The sequence below is a fragment of the Polyodon spathula genome, chromosome 16 (genome assembly GCF_017654505.1).
Source record: "Polyodon spathula isolate WHYD16114869_AA chromosome 16, ASM1765450v1, whole genome shotgun sequence".
In the NCBI taxonomy this organism is placed as follows: domain Eukaryota; kingdom Metazoa; phylum Chordata; class Actinopteri; order Acipenseriformes; family Polyodontidae; genus Polyodon; species Polyodon spathula.
Genome location: NC_054549.1, coordinates 38,150,793 through 38,163,225, shown reverse-complemented (window position 1 = coordinate 38,163,225; position 12,433 = coordinate 38,150,793). Strand labels below are relative to the sequence as shown.

The 12,433-nt window shown below is 47.8% G+C and overlaps 1 protein-coding gene across 1 annotated transcript in view; it reads right to left on the bottom strand.

The window, feature by feature from the left end:
• The window catches only part of LOC121328340 (protein kinase C delta type-like), a 39,163-nt gene that overhangs the window by 14,102 nt on the left and 12,628 nt on the right, over positions 1 to 12,433 (bottom strand). Inside the window, exons 2-7 of the mRNA XM_041272956.1 lie at positions 9,637 to 9,768; positions 9,130 to 9,329; positions 8,558 to 8,621; positions 5,028 to 5,187; positions 4,429 to 4,460; positions 1,694 to 1,784 (exon numbers count right to left, since the gene is read on the bottom strand). Of these exons, the coding sequence (XP_041128890.1) occupies positions 1,694 to 1,784; positions 4,429 to 4,460; positions 5,028 to 5,187; positions 8,558 to 8,621; positions 9,130 to 9,329; positions 9,637 to 9,745 (656 nt within the window). The 5' untranslated portion in view covers positions 9,746 to 9,768. The remainder of the gene's footprint in view (positions 1 to 1,693; positions 1,785 to 4,428; positions 4,461 to 5,027; positions 5,188 to 8,557; positions 8,622 to 9,129; positions 9,330 to 9,636; positions 9,769 to 12,433) is intronic.

The window sequence follows — 12,433 nt, the reverse complement described above, 5'->3', positions numbered from 1 at the left end:
ATAATAAAGCCCTCGGTCTCTCCACAGTGTCTCTGCTAGCAGACCCTTGTAAATGCTGTATAATAAAGCCCTCGGTCTCTCCACAGTGTCTCTGCTAGCAGACCCTTGTAAATGCTGTATAATAAAGCCCTCGGTCTCTCCACAGTGTCTCTGCTAGCAGACCCTTGTAAATGCTGTATAATAAAGCCCTCGGTCTCTCCACAGTGTCTCTGCTAGCAGACCCTTGTAAATGCTGTATAATAAAGCCCTCGGTCTCTCCACAGTGTCTCTGCTAGCAGACCCTTGTAAATGCTGTATAATAAAGCCCTCGGTCTCTCCACAGTGTCTCTGCTAGCAGACCCTTGTAAATGCTGTATAATAAAGCCCTCGGTCTCTCCACAGTGTCTCTGCTAGCAGACCCTTGTAAATGCTGTATAATAAAGCCCTCGGTCTCTCCACAGTGTCTCTGCTAGCAGACCCTTGTAAATGCTGTATAATAAAGCCCTCGGTCTCTCCACAGTGTCTCTGCTAGCAGACCCTTGTAAATGCTGTATAATAAAGCCCCCGGTCTCTCCACAGTGTCTCTGCTAGCAGACCCTTGTAAATGCTGTATAATAAAGCCCTCGGTCTCTCCACAGTGTCTCTGCTAGCAGACCCTTGTAAATGCTGTATAATAAAGCCCTCGGTCTCTCCACAGTGTCTCTGCTAGCAGACCCTTGTAAATGCTGTATAATAAAGCCCTCGGTCTCTCCACAGTGTCTCTGCTAGCAGACCCTTGTAAATGCTGTATAATAAAGCCCTCGGTCTCTCCACAGTGTCTCTGCTAGCAGACCCTTGTAAATGCTGTATAATAAAGCCCTCGGTCTCTCCACAGTGTCTCTGCTAGCAGACCCTTGTAAATGCTGTATAATAAAGCCCTCGGTCTCTCCACAGTGTCTCTGCTAGCAGACCCTTGTAAATGCTGTATAATAAAGCCCTCGGTCTCTCCACAGTGTCTCTGCTAGCAGACCCTTGTAAATGCTGTATAATAAAGCCCTCGGTCTCTCCACAGTGTCTCTGCTAGCAGACCCTTGTAAATGCTGTATAATAAAGCCCTCGGTCTCTCCACAGTGTCTCTGCTAGCAGACCCTTGTAAATGCTGTATAATAAAGCCCTCGGTCTCTCCACAGTGTCTCTGCTAGCAGACCCTTGTAAATGCTGTATAATAAAGCCCTCGGTCTCTCCACAGTGTCTCTGCTAGCAGACCCTTGTAAATGCTGTATAATAAAGCCCTCGGTCTCTCCACAGTGTCTCTGCTAGCAGACCCTTGTAAATGCTGTATAATAAAGCCCTCGGTCTCTCCACAGTGTCTCTGCTAGCAGACCCTTGTAAATGCTGTATAATAAAGCCCTCGGTCTCTCCACAGTGTCTCTGCTAGCAGACCCTTGTAAATGCTGTATAATAAAGCCCTCGGTCTCTCCACAGTGTCTCTGCTAGCAGACCCTTGTAAATGCTGTATAATAAAGCCCTCGGTCTCTCCACAGTGTCTCTGCTAGCAGACCCTTGTAAATGCTGTATAATAAAGCCCTCGGTCTCTCCACAGTGTCTCTGCTAGCAGACCCTTGTAAATGCTGTATAATAAAGCCCTCGGTCTCTCCACAGTGTCTCTGCTAGCAGACCCTTGTAAATGCTGTATAATAAAGCCCTCGGTCTCTCCACAGTGTCTCTGCTAGACCCTTTAGTTGTGGTCACATAGACGATCGTCTGACATTTAACGGTCATATTAATTTTCGGGATCCAGAGAGGTGTCACACGGTAGACATCGTCTGGAAACATTTACGGACATATTATTTCGGGAGCCAAAGAGGTGTCACCTCGAGACGATCGTCTGGACATTTACTGAATAACATACTTATTTCGGGAGCCAAGGAGGTGTCCAACAGAACGATCTTACACTGGAACATTCTCGACATATTATTTCGGGAAGGAGCCAGAGGGTTAGTCACAGCACGATCGTCTGGGACATTTACGACCTATATTGCGGAGGCCAGCTGAGGTTCCAGAACGGGATCGATCTGACATTCATCGGTGCTGTATAATAAAGCCCTCGGTCTCTCCACAGTGTCTCTGCTAGCAGACCCTTGTAAATGCTGTATAATAAAGCCCTCGGTCTCTCCACAGTGTCTCTGCTAGCAGACCCTTGTAAATGCTGTATAATAAAGCCCTCGGTCTCTCCACAGTGTCTCTGCTAGCAGACCCTTGTAAATGCTGTATAATAAAGCCCTCGGTCTCTCCACAGTGTCTCTGCTAGCAGACCCTTGTAAATGCTGTATAATAAAGCCCTCGGTCTCTCCACAGTGTCTCTGCTAGCAGACCCTTGTAAATGCTGTATAATAAAGCCCTCGGTCTCTCCACAGTGTCTCTGCTAGCAGACCCTTGTAAATGCTGTATAATAAAGCCCTCGGTCTCTCCACAGTGTCTCTGCTAGCAGACCCTTGTAAATGCTGTATAATAAAGCCCTCGGTCTCTCCACAGTGTCTCTGCTAGCAGACCCTTGTAAATGCTGTATAATAAAGCCCTCGGTCTCTCCACAGTGTCTCTGCTAGCAGACCCTTGTAAATGCTGTATAATAAAGCCCTCGGTCTCTCCACAGTGTCTCTGCTAGCAGACCCTTGTAAATGCTGTATAATAAAGCCCTCGGTCTCTCCACAGTGTCTCTGCTAGCAGACCCTTGTAAATGCTGTATAATAAAGCCCTCGGTCTCTCCACAGTGTCTCTGCTAGCAGACCCTTGTAAATGCTGTATAATAAAGCCCTCGGTCTCTCCACAGTGTCTCTGCTAGCAGACCCTTGTAAATGCTGTATAATAAAGCCCTCGGTCTCTCCACAGTGTCTCTGCTAGCAGACCCTTGTAAATGCTGTATAATAAAGCCCTCGGTCTCTCCACAGTGTCTCTGCTAGCAGACCCTTGTAAATGCTGTATAATAAAGCCCTCGGTCTCTCCACAGTGTCTCTGCTAGCAGACCCTTGTAAATGCTGTATAATAAAGCCCTCGGTCTCTCCACAGTGTCTCTGCTAGCAGACCCTTGTAAATGCTGTATAATAAAGCCCTCGGTCTCTCCACAGTGTCTCTGCTAGCAGACCCTTGTAAATGCTGTATAATAAAGCCCTCGGTCTCTCCACAGTGTCTCTGCTAGCAGACCCTTGTAAATGCTGTATAATAAAGCCCTCGGTCTCTCCACAGTGTCTCTGCTAGCAGACCCTTGTAAATGCTGTATAATAAAGCCCTCGGTCTCTCCACAGTGTCTCTGCTAGCAGACCCTTGTAAATGCTGTATAATAAAGCCCTCGGTCTCTCCACAGTGTCTCTGCTAGCAGACCCTTGTAAATGCTGTATAATAAAGCCCTCGGTCTCTCCACAGTGTCTCTGCTAGCAGACCCTTGTAAATGCTGTATAATAAAGCCCTCGGTCTCTCCACAGTGTCTCTGCTAGCAGACCCTTGTAAATGCTGTATAATAAAGCCCTCGGTCTCTCCACAGTGTCTCTGCTAGCAGACCCTTGTAAATGCTGTATAATAAAGCCCTCGGTCTAATCGGAACCATGTTATGTCTGTCACAGAGTCCGATCGTCTAGCAGACCTTGTAAATGTGTATGAATAATGCCATATATTTCTAGCCACGAGTGGTTGCAGACCCTTGTAAATGCTGCATAATAAAGCCCTCGGTCTCTCCACACTGTCATCCACACAACCCTTGCTGCATACGCCTGTAGAAAAAAAATATAAAGCCCTGAGCTCGTCTCTCCACGTAGTGTCTCTGCTAGTTCAGACCCTTGTAAATGCTGTATAAGCCAGGTTCTCTGGACCCATGAGCCTACGCCTTCTGTATAAATCACCGATTGAAATGTCGTTCCTCCGTCCCTGACCTCTTGGCTGCCTACTATTGATCCTTTCTCTCGTCTCAGCATTACCCTAATTGTAAATGTCTTCACCAGTTGGCGATCGTCTGGGCCTGTCTCAACTTTCTTCATCCCTTCGTCTGTAAATGATCATCTTACTATTTAAAAATTTTTCTCACCAAGTGATCGTGCGGCCACGTGGCATCATTGTTGAAAGTAATGCGATAATTTGCTCGAGCTTATTGTCATGACGTGACGTCTTTTCTTTTAGTAAAGATATGTACTGTATGCTGCGTCTGTATATTCTCATCAACGAATACATTGATGGACTGCACGACGGGTGGTACACTCCTTCTAGCTCTATGTATGATATATATATAGCACTTGTTCAGTACCGGCGGCTATACCGTATATGACACGTATGGTCCGTAGACCCTATCTATTTCTGTTATAGTTTTACAAATAGCGTGGTTTAATGAGCAGACAGACATCCTTAGATAAAGAAATATCAAATGTTTAAGCTCAATTAGTTTCACTTCACATGCGTTTAACAGAGTAATAAAACTCCACTCACGTCTGCACTTGTATCCCTGTTTATTGAGTCCCCTGTAAAAGAAAAGGAAAGTCAGTCTACAGCAGGCACTGGCGCTGGCTCTGACCCAGTTGCCTTGTCAAGGTGACCCAGTCTGCACCCTGGAGGAAGCGGGACCGGTCCTGCCACCTGCTCCCCAGAGTCCCTCGCTGCGGGCTGGCAGTGATGGCTCCGCTCTCATTAAGCACTTCTCTTCAAGCACAATCCTGGCACAGCCTGAAAACTTTATCACAAATTCAAGGATGCAACTAAAACTGCTATTGCATAGCAGTTTAATCCATTCCAGGTTTTAATGCAAGCTTGAGTAGCCCCAGTGCAAAGGTGTGTCTTTATTAATAACAACAGTAACGGATCACACTGCTGTGCACCAGGATTCATATTTCCATTATCCTACCTGTGCAGACCTGTCAGCTACCCGTTTTATTTCTGGAGTCATGCGTTACTCAGTAAAGTGGTTTTATAAACCTGCCTATTCAGACACGTCTCTGTTTGACAGGTGAAAGTGCAATCTATCAGGAGGAGATATCCGATTCTAATGAATGAATTGGTTTCTGGGTTCACGTTGCACTCGGCTGTCTCACCAGACGAACTCCCTGCACACGGAGCAGAAGGTGGGCTGTCTGAAGAAGGTGGCGGTGAACTCGTGGTTCTTGATGTAGTGGATCTTGGCCTGCTTGATGGCGCCACGCCTCCGGTTGATGGTGACCGCGCCGTCCTCATCCTTGACGGCCTGCTTGCAATCTACGAGAGAGACGGATTGGGGCGTGAACTGACCAGGAGAACCAGCAGCACTGCACTGTCTACAGCTGAGGGAACAGGTACAGGAACACTGCACTGAATACAGCTGAGGGAACAGGTCCAGGAACACTGCACTGTCTACAGCTGAGGGAACAGGTACAGGAACACTGCACTGAATACAGCTGAGGGAACAGGTCCAGTAACACTGCACTGAATACAGCTGAGGGAACAGGTCCAGTAACACTGCACTGAATACAGCTGAGGGAACAGGTCCAGTAACACTGCACTGAATACAGCTGAGGGAACAGGTACAGGAACACTGCACTGTCTACAGCTGAGGGAACAGGTACAGTAACACTGCACTGAATACAGCTGAGGGAACAGGTCCAGTAACACTGCACTGAATACAGCTGAGGGAACAGGTACAGCAACACTGCACTGAATACAGCTGAGGGAACAGGTCCAGTAACACTGCACTGAATACAGCTGAGGGAACAGGTACAGGAACACTGCACTGTCTACAGCTGAGGGAACAGGTACAGTAACACTGCACTGAATACAGCTGAGGGAACAGGTCCAGTAACACTGCACTGAATACAGCTGAGGGAACAGGTCCAATAACACTGCACTGTCTACAGCTGAGGGAACAGGTACAGGAACACTGCACTGAATACAGCTGAGGGAACAGGTACAGTAACACTGCACTGTCTACAGCTGAGGGAACAGGTACAGTAACACTGCACTGAATACAGCTGAGGGAACAGGTACAGTAACACTGCACTGTCTACAGCTGAGGGAACAGGTACAGTAACACTGCACTGAATACAGCTGAGGGAACAGGTCCAGTAACACTGCACTGAATACAGCTGAGGGAACAGGTACAGCAACACTGCACTGAATACAGCTGAGGGAACAGGTCCAGTAACACTGCACTGAATACAGCTGAGGGAACAGGTACAGGAACACTGCACTGTCTACAGCTGAGGGAACAGGTACAGTAACACTGCACTGAATACAGCTGAGGGAACAGGTACAGGAACACTGCACTGAATACAGCTGAGGGAACAGGTCCAATAACACTGCACTGTCTACAGCTGAGGGAACAGGTACAGGAACACTGCACTGAATACAGCTGAGGGAACAGGTCCAGTAACACTGCACTGTCTACAGCTGAGGGAACAGGTACAGTAACACTGCACTGAATACAGCTGAGGGAACAGGTACAGGAACACTCCTTGATACGTGCTTAAGTCGACGCTACCCTTTCCGTTGTGACAACAATGTCAAGTCCTGCACTACAATACGAGCCGGGGGACAGGAACACTGCACTGCCTACAATTGTCACCAAGCATGTCCGGTCACCGGTACAGATGTCTAATGGATCTCGGCAGCCCGGGGGAGAACCATGTCAACGACAGTGTCACGAAACGCTGTCACACCCCCCCCCCCCCCCCCCCCCCCCGTTCACCTCACAGAGAAACCTGTGTTCTTAAAAACCAACACTTAAACTGGAGAACAAATACCAATACAGATACCACAACACCTTTTTTTAAAATGCAGTCAATACCTTGTGCCAGACAGATCATCTCAAGCAGTGACGCAGAGTATGATGTGCTAACTTATTATAAACCACAAAGCCAGGACTCGGGCTAATGCGATTGTACATTAAAAAGAGTGCTTTCAAACTTTACATTTGTGTCAAATGTTCTACACACAGAATCTGTACAGAATTTAACAGTGACTGGTTGATTTGTCACATGTGATTTATGGTGTATATATCATCTCAATTAACAGGAGTAATGGAGAAGTACAGAAGAGCAAACAGCGTTCTCGGTGTGTGTGGGATCCCAGCGCACGTATCTCTGTGTAAAAGCACAGCGAGGTGGAACAAAACAGTGAAAGCATGGTGAAGCATAGGGCAGCATTGTAAATAGCGAGGTATGGTAAAGCATATTCAAAATGTAAATGCATTGCTTAGCCAGTGAAAAGAATGGGAAAACAGAACAATATTGTGCACATTTACAGTGGAAACTGTTATAAGGGAGCGAGTGTGTAAGGTATGTGCTGCATGTAAGTGTGCATGCATAAACGCAGAAATCCCCTCAGGGCTCATGTGTGTGAAAAGGAGAACACAAGGGCAGCACGGGAGATTCCTGGAGGCTGGGGGGGGGGGGTCAAGGAATTCCTTGTTTAACCTTTAAATAACCTGCAGGGGGTCAACTCTACGACTCAGTGATCACACCTGGAAGGCTCTCTTTTGTTTTGTATGACTGAATGCCACGGCCATGGCGCTAGGTAATCAATGAAATTAATGGATAGTCAAGTCGTGGGCTTCTTTAACAAGAGTCTAACCAGTTCATGAGGGTTCATAGAGAAATGATTAGGCAAGAGTCGTCAGAGTTGGAAAAGGGAAGGAAGCCAGTGCTGATCAGCTGAAGCAGCACGATTCAGGGGCACTCTCACAGGACTCACTGAAACTACTTTGCAGGAAGCAGTAATAAGCAGTTACTTTACTGCCAGTTTTGTCCACTTAAAATGAATTTCATTCCACAAGTTCCATGTGCTTTTGGCACTCCGAACCCTGTGTTTTGTTATTAATTCCCGGAGTGGAAGACAAGCTCAGACATTCCCAAGACCGTGGTAAGTGATCAGGAAACAGGGATTTATCCTTGTCAGTTAAAGCACAGTATATTAGCTCCCAAGACAAGCAGAACAGGATTTATTACCTCCGCCTGCTTCAGCACTGAGAACATATCCCAGCGCACACTGGGGCACCATCCCGGAACAGAGCGCAAGAACGCCAGAAGCAAACATGCAGTTTATCTCTGAATGCAAAGCCGCCCTGTCAACTGTCCCTGGCTTGTGGAGAGTGCGATCTGGTGCAGAGTCAGCTTGGGATTGACTCCAAGTTCTTGTACCTCCTTTTTATTTCATTACTTTCTGTTTTTTTAAACAAGATGCTGAAGTGAGGATGTTGTTGTCTGTCAAAGGAAAGCATGCCGGGTGATGCAGGAGTGTGGAAAGCAGTGCCTGACTGCTCTGCAGGTGCTGACACACAGATGAGAGAAACCAGAGAAAGAGGCTGTGAATCTGTACTACTAAACATTAAACAGCTGAATGATGTCATTAACCCTGAGCCCCACCCCCTCCAGCACATCTCAATAATGTAACTAACCCTGAGCCCCGTCCCCTCAAGCATATATCAATGGATGGAAAAATAACGCAAACAGCACAGAGTGAGATTTGTTGCTCTGCTACTCTTTGAAGAGATGCCGACAATACAAACGTTTGCTGCTAATCTCTCATCATTTTACCATTTTAAGCTCCTGGTTTTTGCCAAGCAAGATTAGAAATTATTTATTTTTTTCCTTACCTGTACCTTCTTCAAGAAAAAACTGCACTGCCATCATCACCTTGCCTGACGGCTGGAGGTCAAGCTGAACATGGCAAATTAAAAAAAAAAAAAAAAAACATTATTTCCACGTAGAGTCATTTGTGCAGCGCTGTGGATTCTCACAGTCGAGTCCCGTGCTGTTTCTGATGTTGTTCTCTGGGTTAGATTCACAGAAGCAGCCTTAAATGAATGCAAACTGAAGCTTTTACAAATCTACTTTTCAACTACTGTAGCAAAGACTGTCCCAATTAAAGGGATCTTGAAGCCTCGTTAGCACTTCTTTAAAATACCGTACAGCCTTCAGGAAGGTGTGAGAGGGCAGGACTGGCCACTTCCCCTAAATCAATAGTGTTTGAAAATGTCACATTTTAAAAGGGGTGTGCAATTTGGCAATAAATTATGTTTATCAGTAAAAGGGTAATATCAGGCATGCAATTCCAGAAAGTGATTACAGCAGCAATTGTTGTGAGCTTACAGAATGAAAATCATTACAGCACAGTGGAAAACAGCAACCAGAATCCCCCCGCCCCCCAGCGTGGACCAGTCCTCACCCAGAACTCCGCCTTTCCATTGGCCTTCTTGCAGCGCTCGGCCAGCACAGAGACCCCGACAGTGCCCTCGGAGAGGGGCTCCTCCGCAGACTTCATCAGCACGATCTGGATCACACGGCCCTCGTAGATGTGGGCGTCGAAGCAGGACTGCCAGGCAGGGTACATGGTGGGCTTGCGTTGCACCAGGGTCTTCCCACGCTCTGAAACCACAGCGGCACGTCAGGGAGGGTCGCAGCACTCTAGTGGACGCTACAAATCCCACATTTCTTCTACGTTGGATTTCTTAAGGTCCACTAGGTGCAGTGTTGAGTGTTGCAGGGGGAGCGGGCTAATGGTTGCACCCTGGTGTTCCAAGTGTACTTGGAGGGTGAACGGATTCTGATCTCTTTATCGAGGCCACAGGAGCTGCTTTAAACTAGTTAGAAATGTCACCTGAATGTGAGGACTTTAGTGAGACAAAGTGAATCTAAAGAGGACGACGACACATTCTGCTGCTCGCTCACTCACCTGTGCTGAGGGACTCCTTCATCTTGACAGCACAGAACGGGGGGTCTGTGAGCTGAGGCAGGGGCCCCAGGTCGAAGTTATTGAAGGAGATGCGCAGGAAGGGACCCATCCTTTACTAGAACAGCAGCACTGCTGAACACACAAAACAACAACAAGTCAAAACGATACACAACGCCATTCACAGTCAAGGGCAGGATTCTCAAAGCGATATGCTCCAAGTCCTCAGAACAGAGAAACGCACCCAACAAATTCACAAGAAAGACCTGTAATTCAGGGGCTGAATGAAGTGTTTAGGGTAATTCTTTTTAGAGATTTCAGAAAAATGTTGCACTGATGACGTTTAGGAGTAAATATCTTTGACAGTCGAGCGTTTAGGAGTAAATATCTTTGACAGTCGAGCGTTTAGGAGTAAATATCTTTGACAGTCGAGCCCCTATGCAGACTCACAGTGTTAGTCATAAAGATGCAAACAAATAGTAAAACAAAAATGAAAAAAACTACTAAAAAAGATCTCATTCACAATACAGTACTATTTAAAGCTCCTTTTTGATTACTGAAATCACTTTCCAGTGAAGTCTTTTAAATTGTTGTTTTAAATCGTTCAGAGCGCTGTTTAATAGAAGAGAATGTGGATGTTATGGGTATACAGCCCCAAACAGCAATGCTGGTTATAATCCAATATGTAAAAAGCCGTGGATGCATCCTGTAGAAAGTAGAGCAAAGTGTAGAGAGGGATGGTAAAACACAGGCAGCAACTGTAAAGAGGCATAGCAAACCATACTCAAAACCAACACACCGCAGTAAACTAATATAAATGCAAAGCAGAAGGATGAGAAAACTGCAACCCACAGCACAGGCTCACTGCAGTAAAGCTTAATAATGGAAGTGACAATAGCTCAGAGTTCCCAGCACAACCAGCAACCAGCAACTGACAGCCCAGCCCTCCAGGGAGCTCAAACTGGCAGCTCTCCATAAAACTGGTGTGCAGAGCACCACACACACACACACACTGACAGGGCTATGACAGGGCTATGGCAGGGCATGACAGGGTTATGACAGCACTATGGCGGGGCTATGACGGCTATGGCAGCGCTGTGACGGGTATGGCAGGGCTATGAGGGCTATGGCAGCGCTGTGACGGGTATGGCAGCGCTGTGACGGGTATGGCAGCGCTGTGACGGGTATGGCAGCGCTGTGACGGGTATGGCAGGGCTATGAGGGGTATGGCAGCTCTGTGACGGGTATGGCAGCGCTGTGACGGGTATGGCAGCGCTGTGACGGGTATGGCAGCGCTGTGACGGGTATGGCAGCGCTGTGACGGGTATGGCAGCGCTGTGACGGGTATGGCAGCGCTGTGACGGGTATGGCAGCACTGTGACGGGTATGGCAGCGCTGTGACGGGTATGGCAGGGCTATGCTGAAAAGTGGTTAGAAAAGCATGCTGAATATCGACAATTACAAAGAGTACTAAAAATACACACACGCACGCACACACTGACCCGCACACACACACACACACACACACACACACAGTGAATGCCTGCCGACAAAACACTTCCAGTAAAACAAACACAACCACAAGCATTACAGCAAACCGGGTGCAGTAAAAGCAGAGTTTCCATGGATATCCTGCTGTTTAATGAGCTCTGAGTTTCCATGGATACCCTGCTGTTTAATAACCGGAATGTAGACACGCTGTCCGGTGCCAACAAGCTCAAAAACACAGCCAATCACCCGCTGGAGAGCAGCAGGCTCTGATTCTCATTGGACAGATCACCCGCCAGAGAGCAGCAGGCTCTGATTCTCATTGGACAGATCCTGTTCCCAGCAGCTGAGGAGACCTGCCCTGGACTGGACTGGAGGGAGCACCCTTTCTCTTAGGGGCTGAGTGAAGGAGCAGTTCAGTCTCTATGCCTCAAGCCTGTACTGGACTGGACTGGAGGGAGCACCCTTTCTCTTAGGGGCTGAGGGAAGGAGCAGTTCAGTCTCCATGCCTCAAGCCTGCCCTGGACTGGACTGGAGGGAGCACCCTTTCTCTTAGGGGCCGAGGGAAGGAGCAGTTCAGTCTCTATGCCTCAAGCCTGCCCTGAACTGGACTGGAGAGAGCACCCTTTCTCTTAGGGGCTGAGTGAAGGAGCAGTTCAGTCTCCATGCCTCAAGCCTGTCCTGGACTGGAGGGAGCACCCTTTCTCTTAGGGGGGTGAGGGAGGCAGTTCAGTCTCCATGCCTCAAGCCTGCCCTGGACTGGAGGGAGCACCCTTTCTCTTAGGGGCTGAGTGAAGGAGCAGTTCAGTCTCCATGCCTCAAGCCTGTCCTGGACTGGACTGGAGGGAGCACCCTTTCTCTTAGGGGCCAAGGGAAGGAGCAGTTCAGTCTCTATGCCTCAAGCCTGCCCTGGACTGGACTGGAGAGAGCACCCTTTCTCTTAGGGGCTGAGTGAAGGAGCAGTCTGAAGCCTGCAAATAAATTCCCAGAACAAGGCCAGGTGAGTGAAGTGACTGCGCCACCTAACCACCCTCCCTCCCTCAGCACTGAATGTTATTCTTCAGATTGTCATCGGAAACCCTGAGGCAGGGAGGGACGCTGTACTTTGCTCTGTGCTGTGCAGAGAATATCCAGCCAACAAAAGATCATGCAAGTTAATATGATACATAAGGTGCTGGGTTCTCTGCCCAAACCTTGCAGGTGACAGGCCTATCTGAATGGGCACACACTGTAGATTAACACAGCACTGTATAAACACTGGAGCAGGTACTTGCATTAATAACCAACATTGTGCAGTTCAAAGAACATCTTG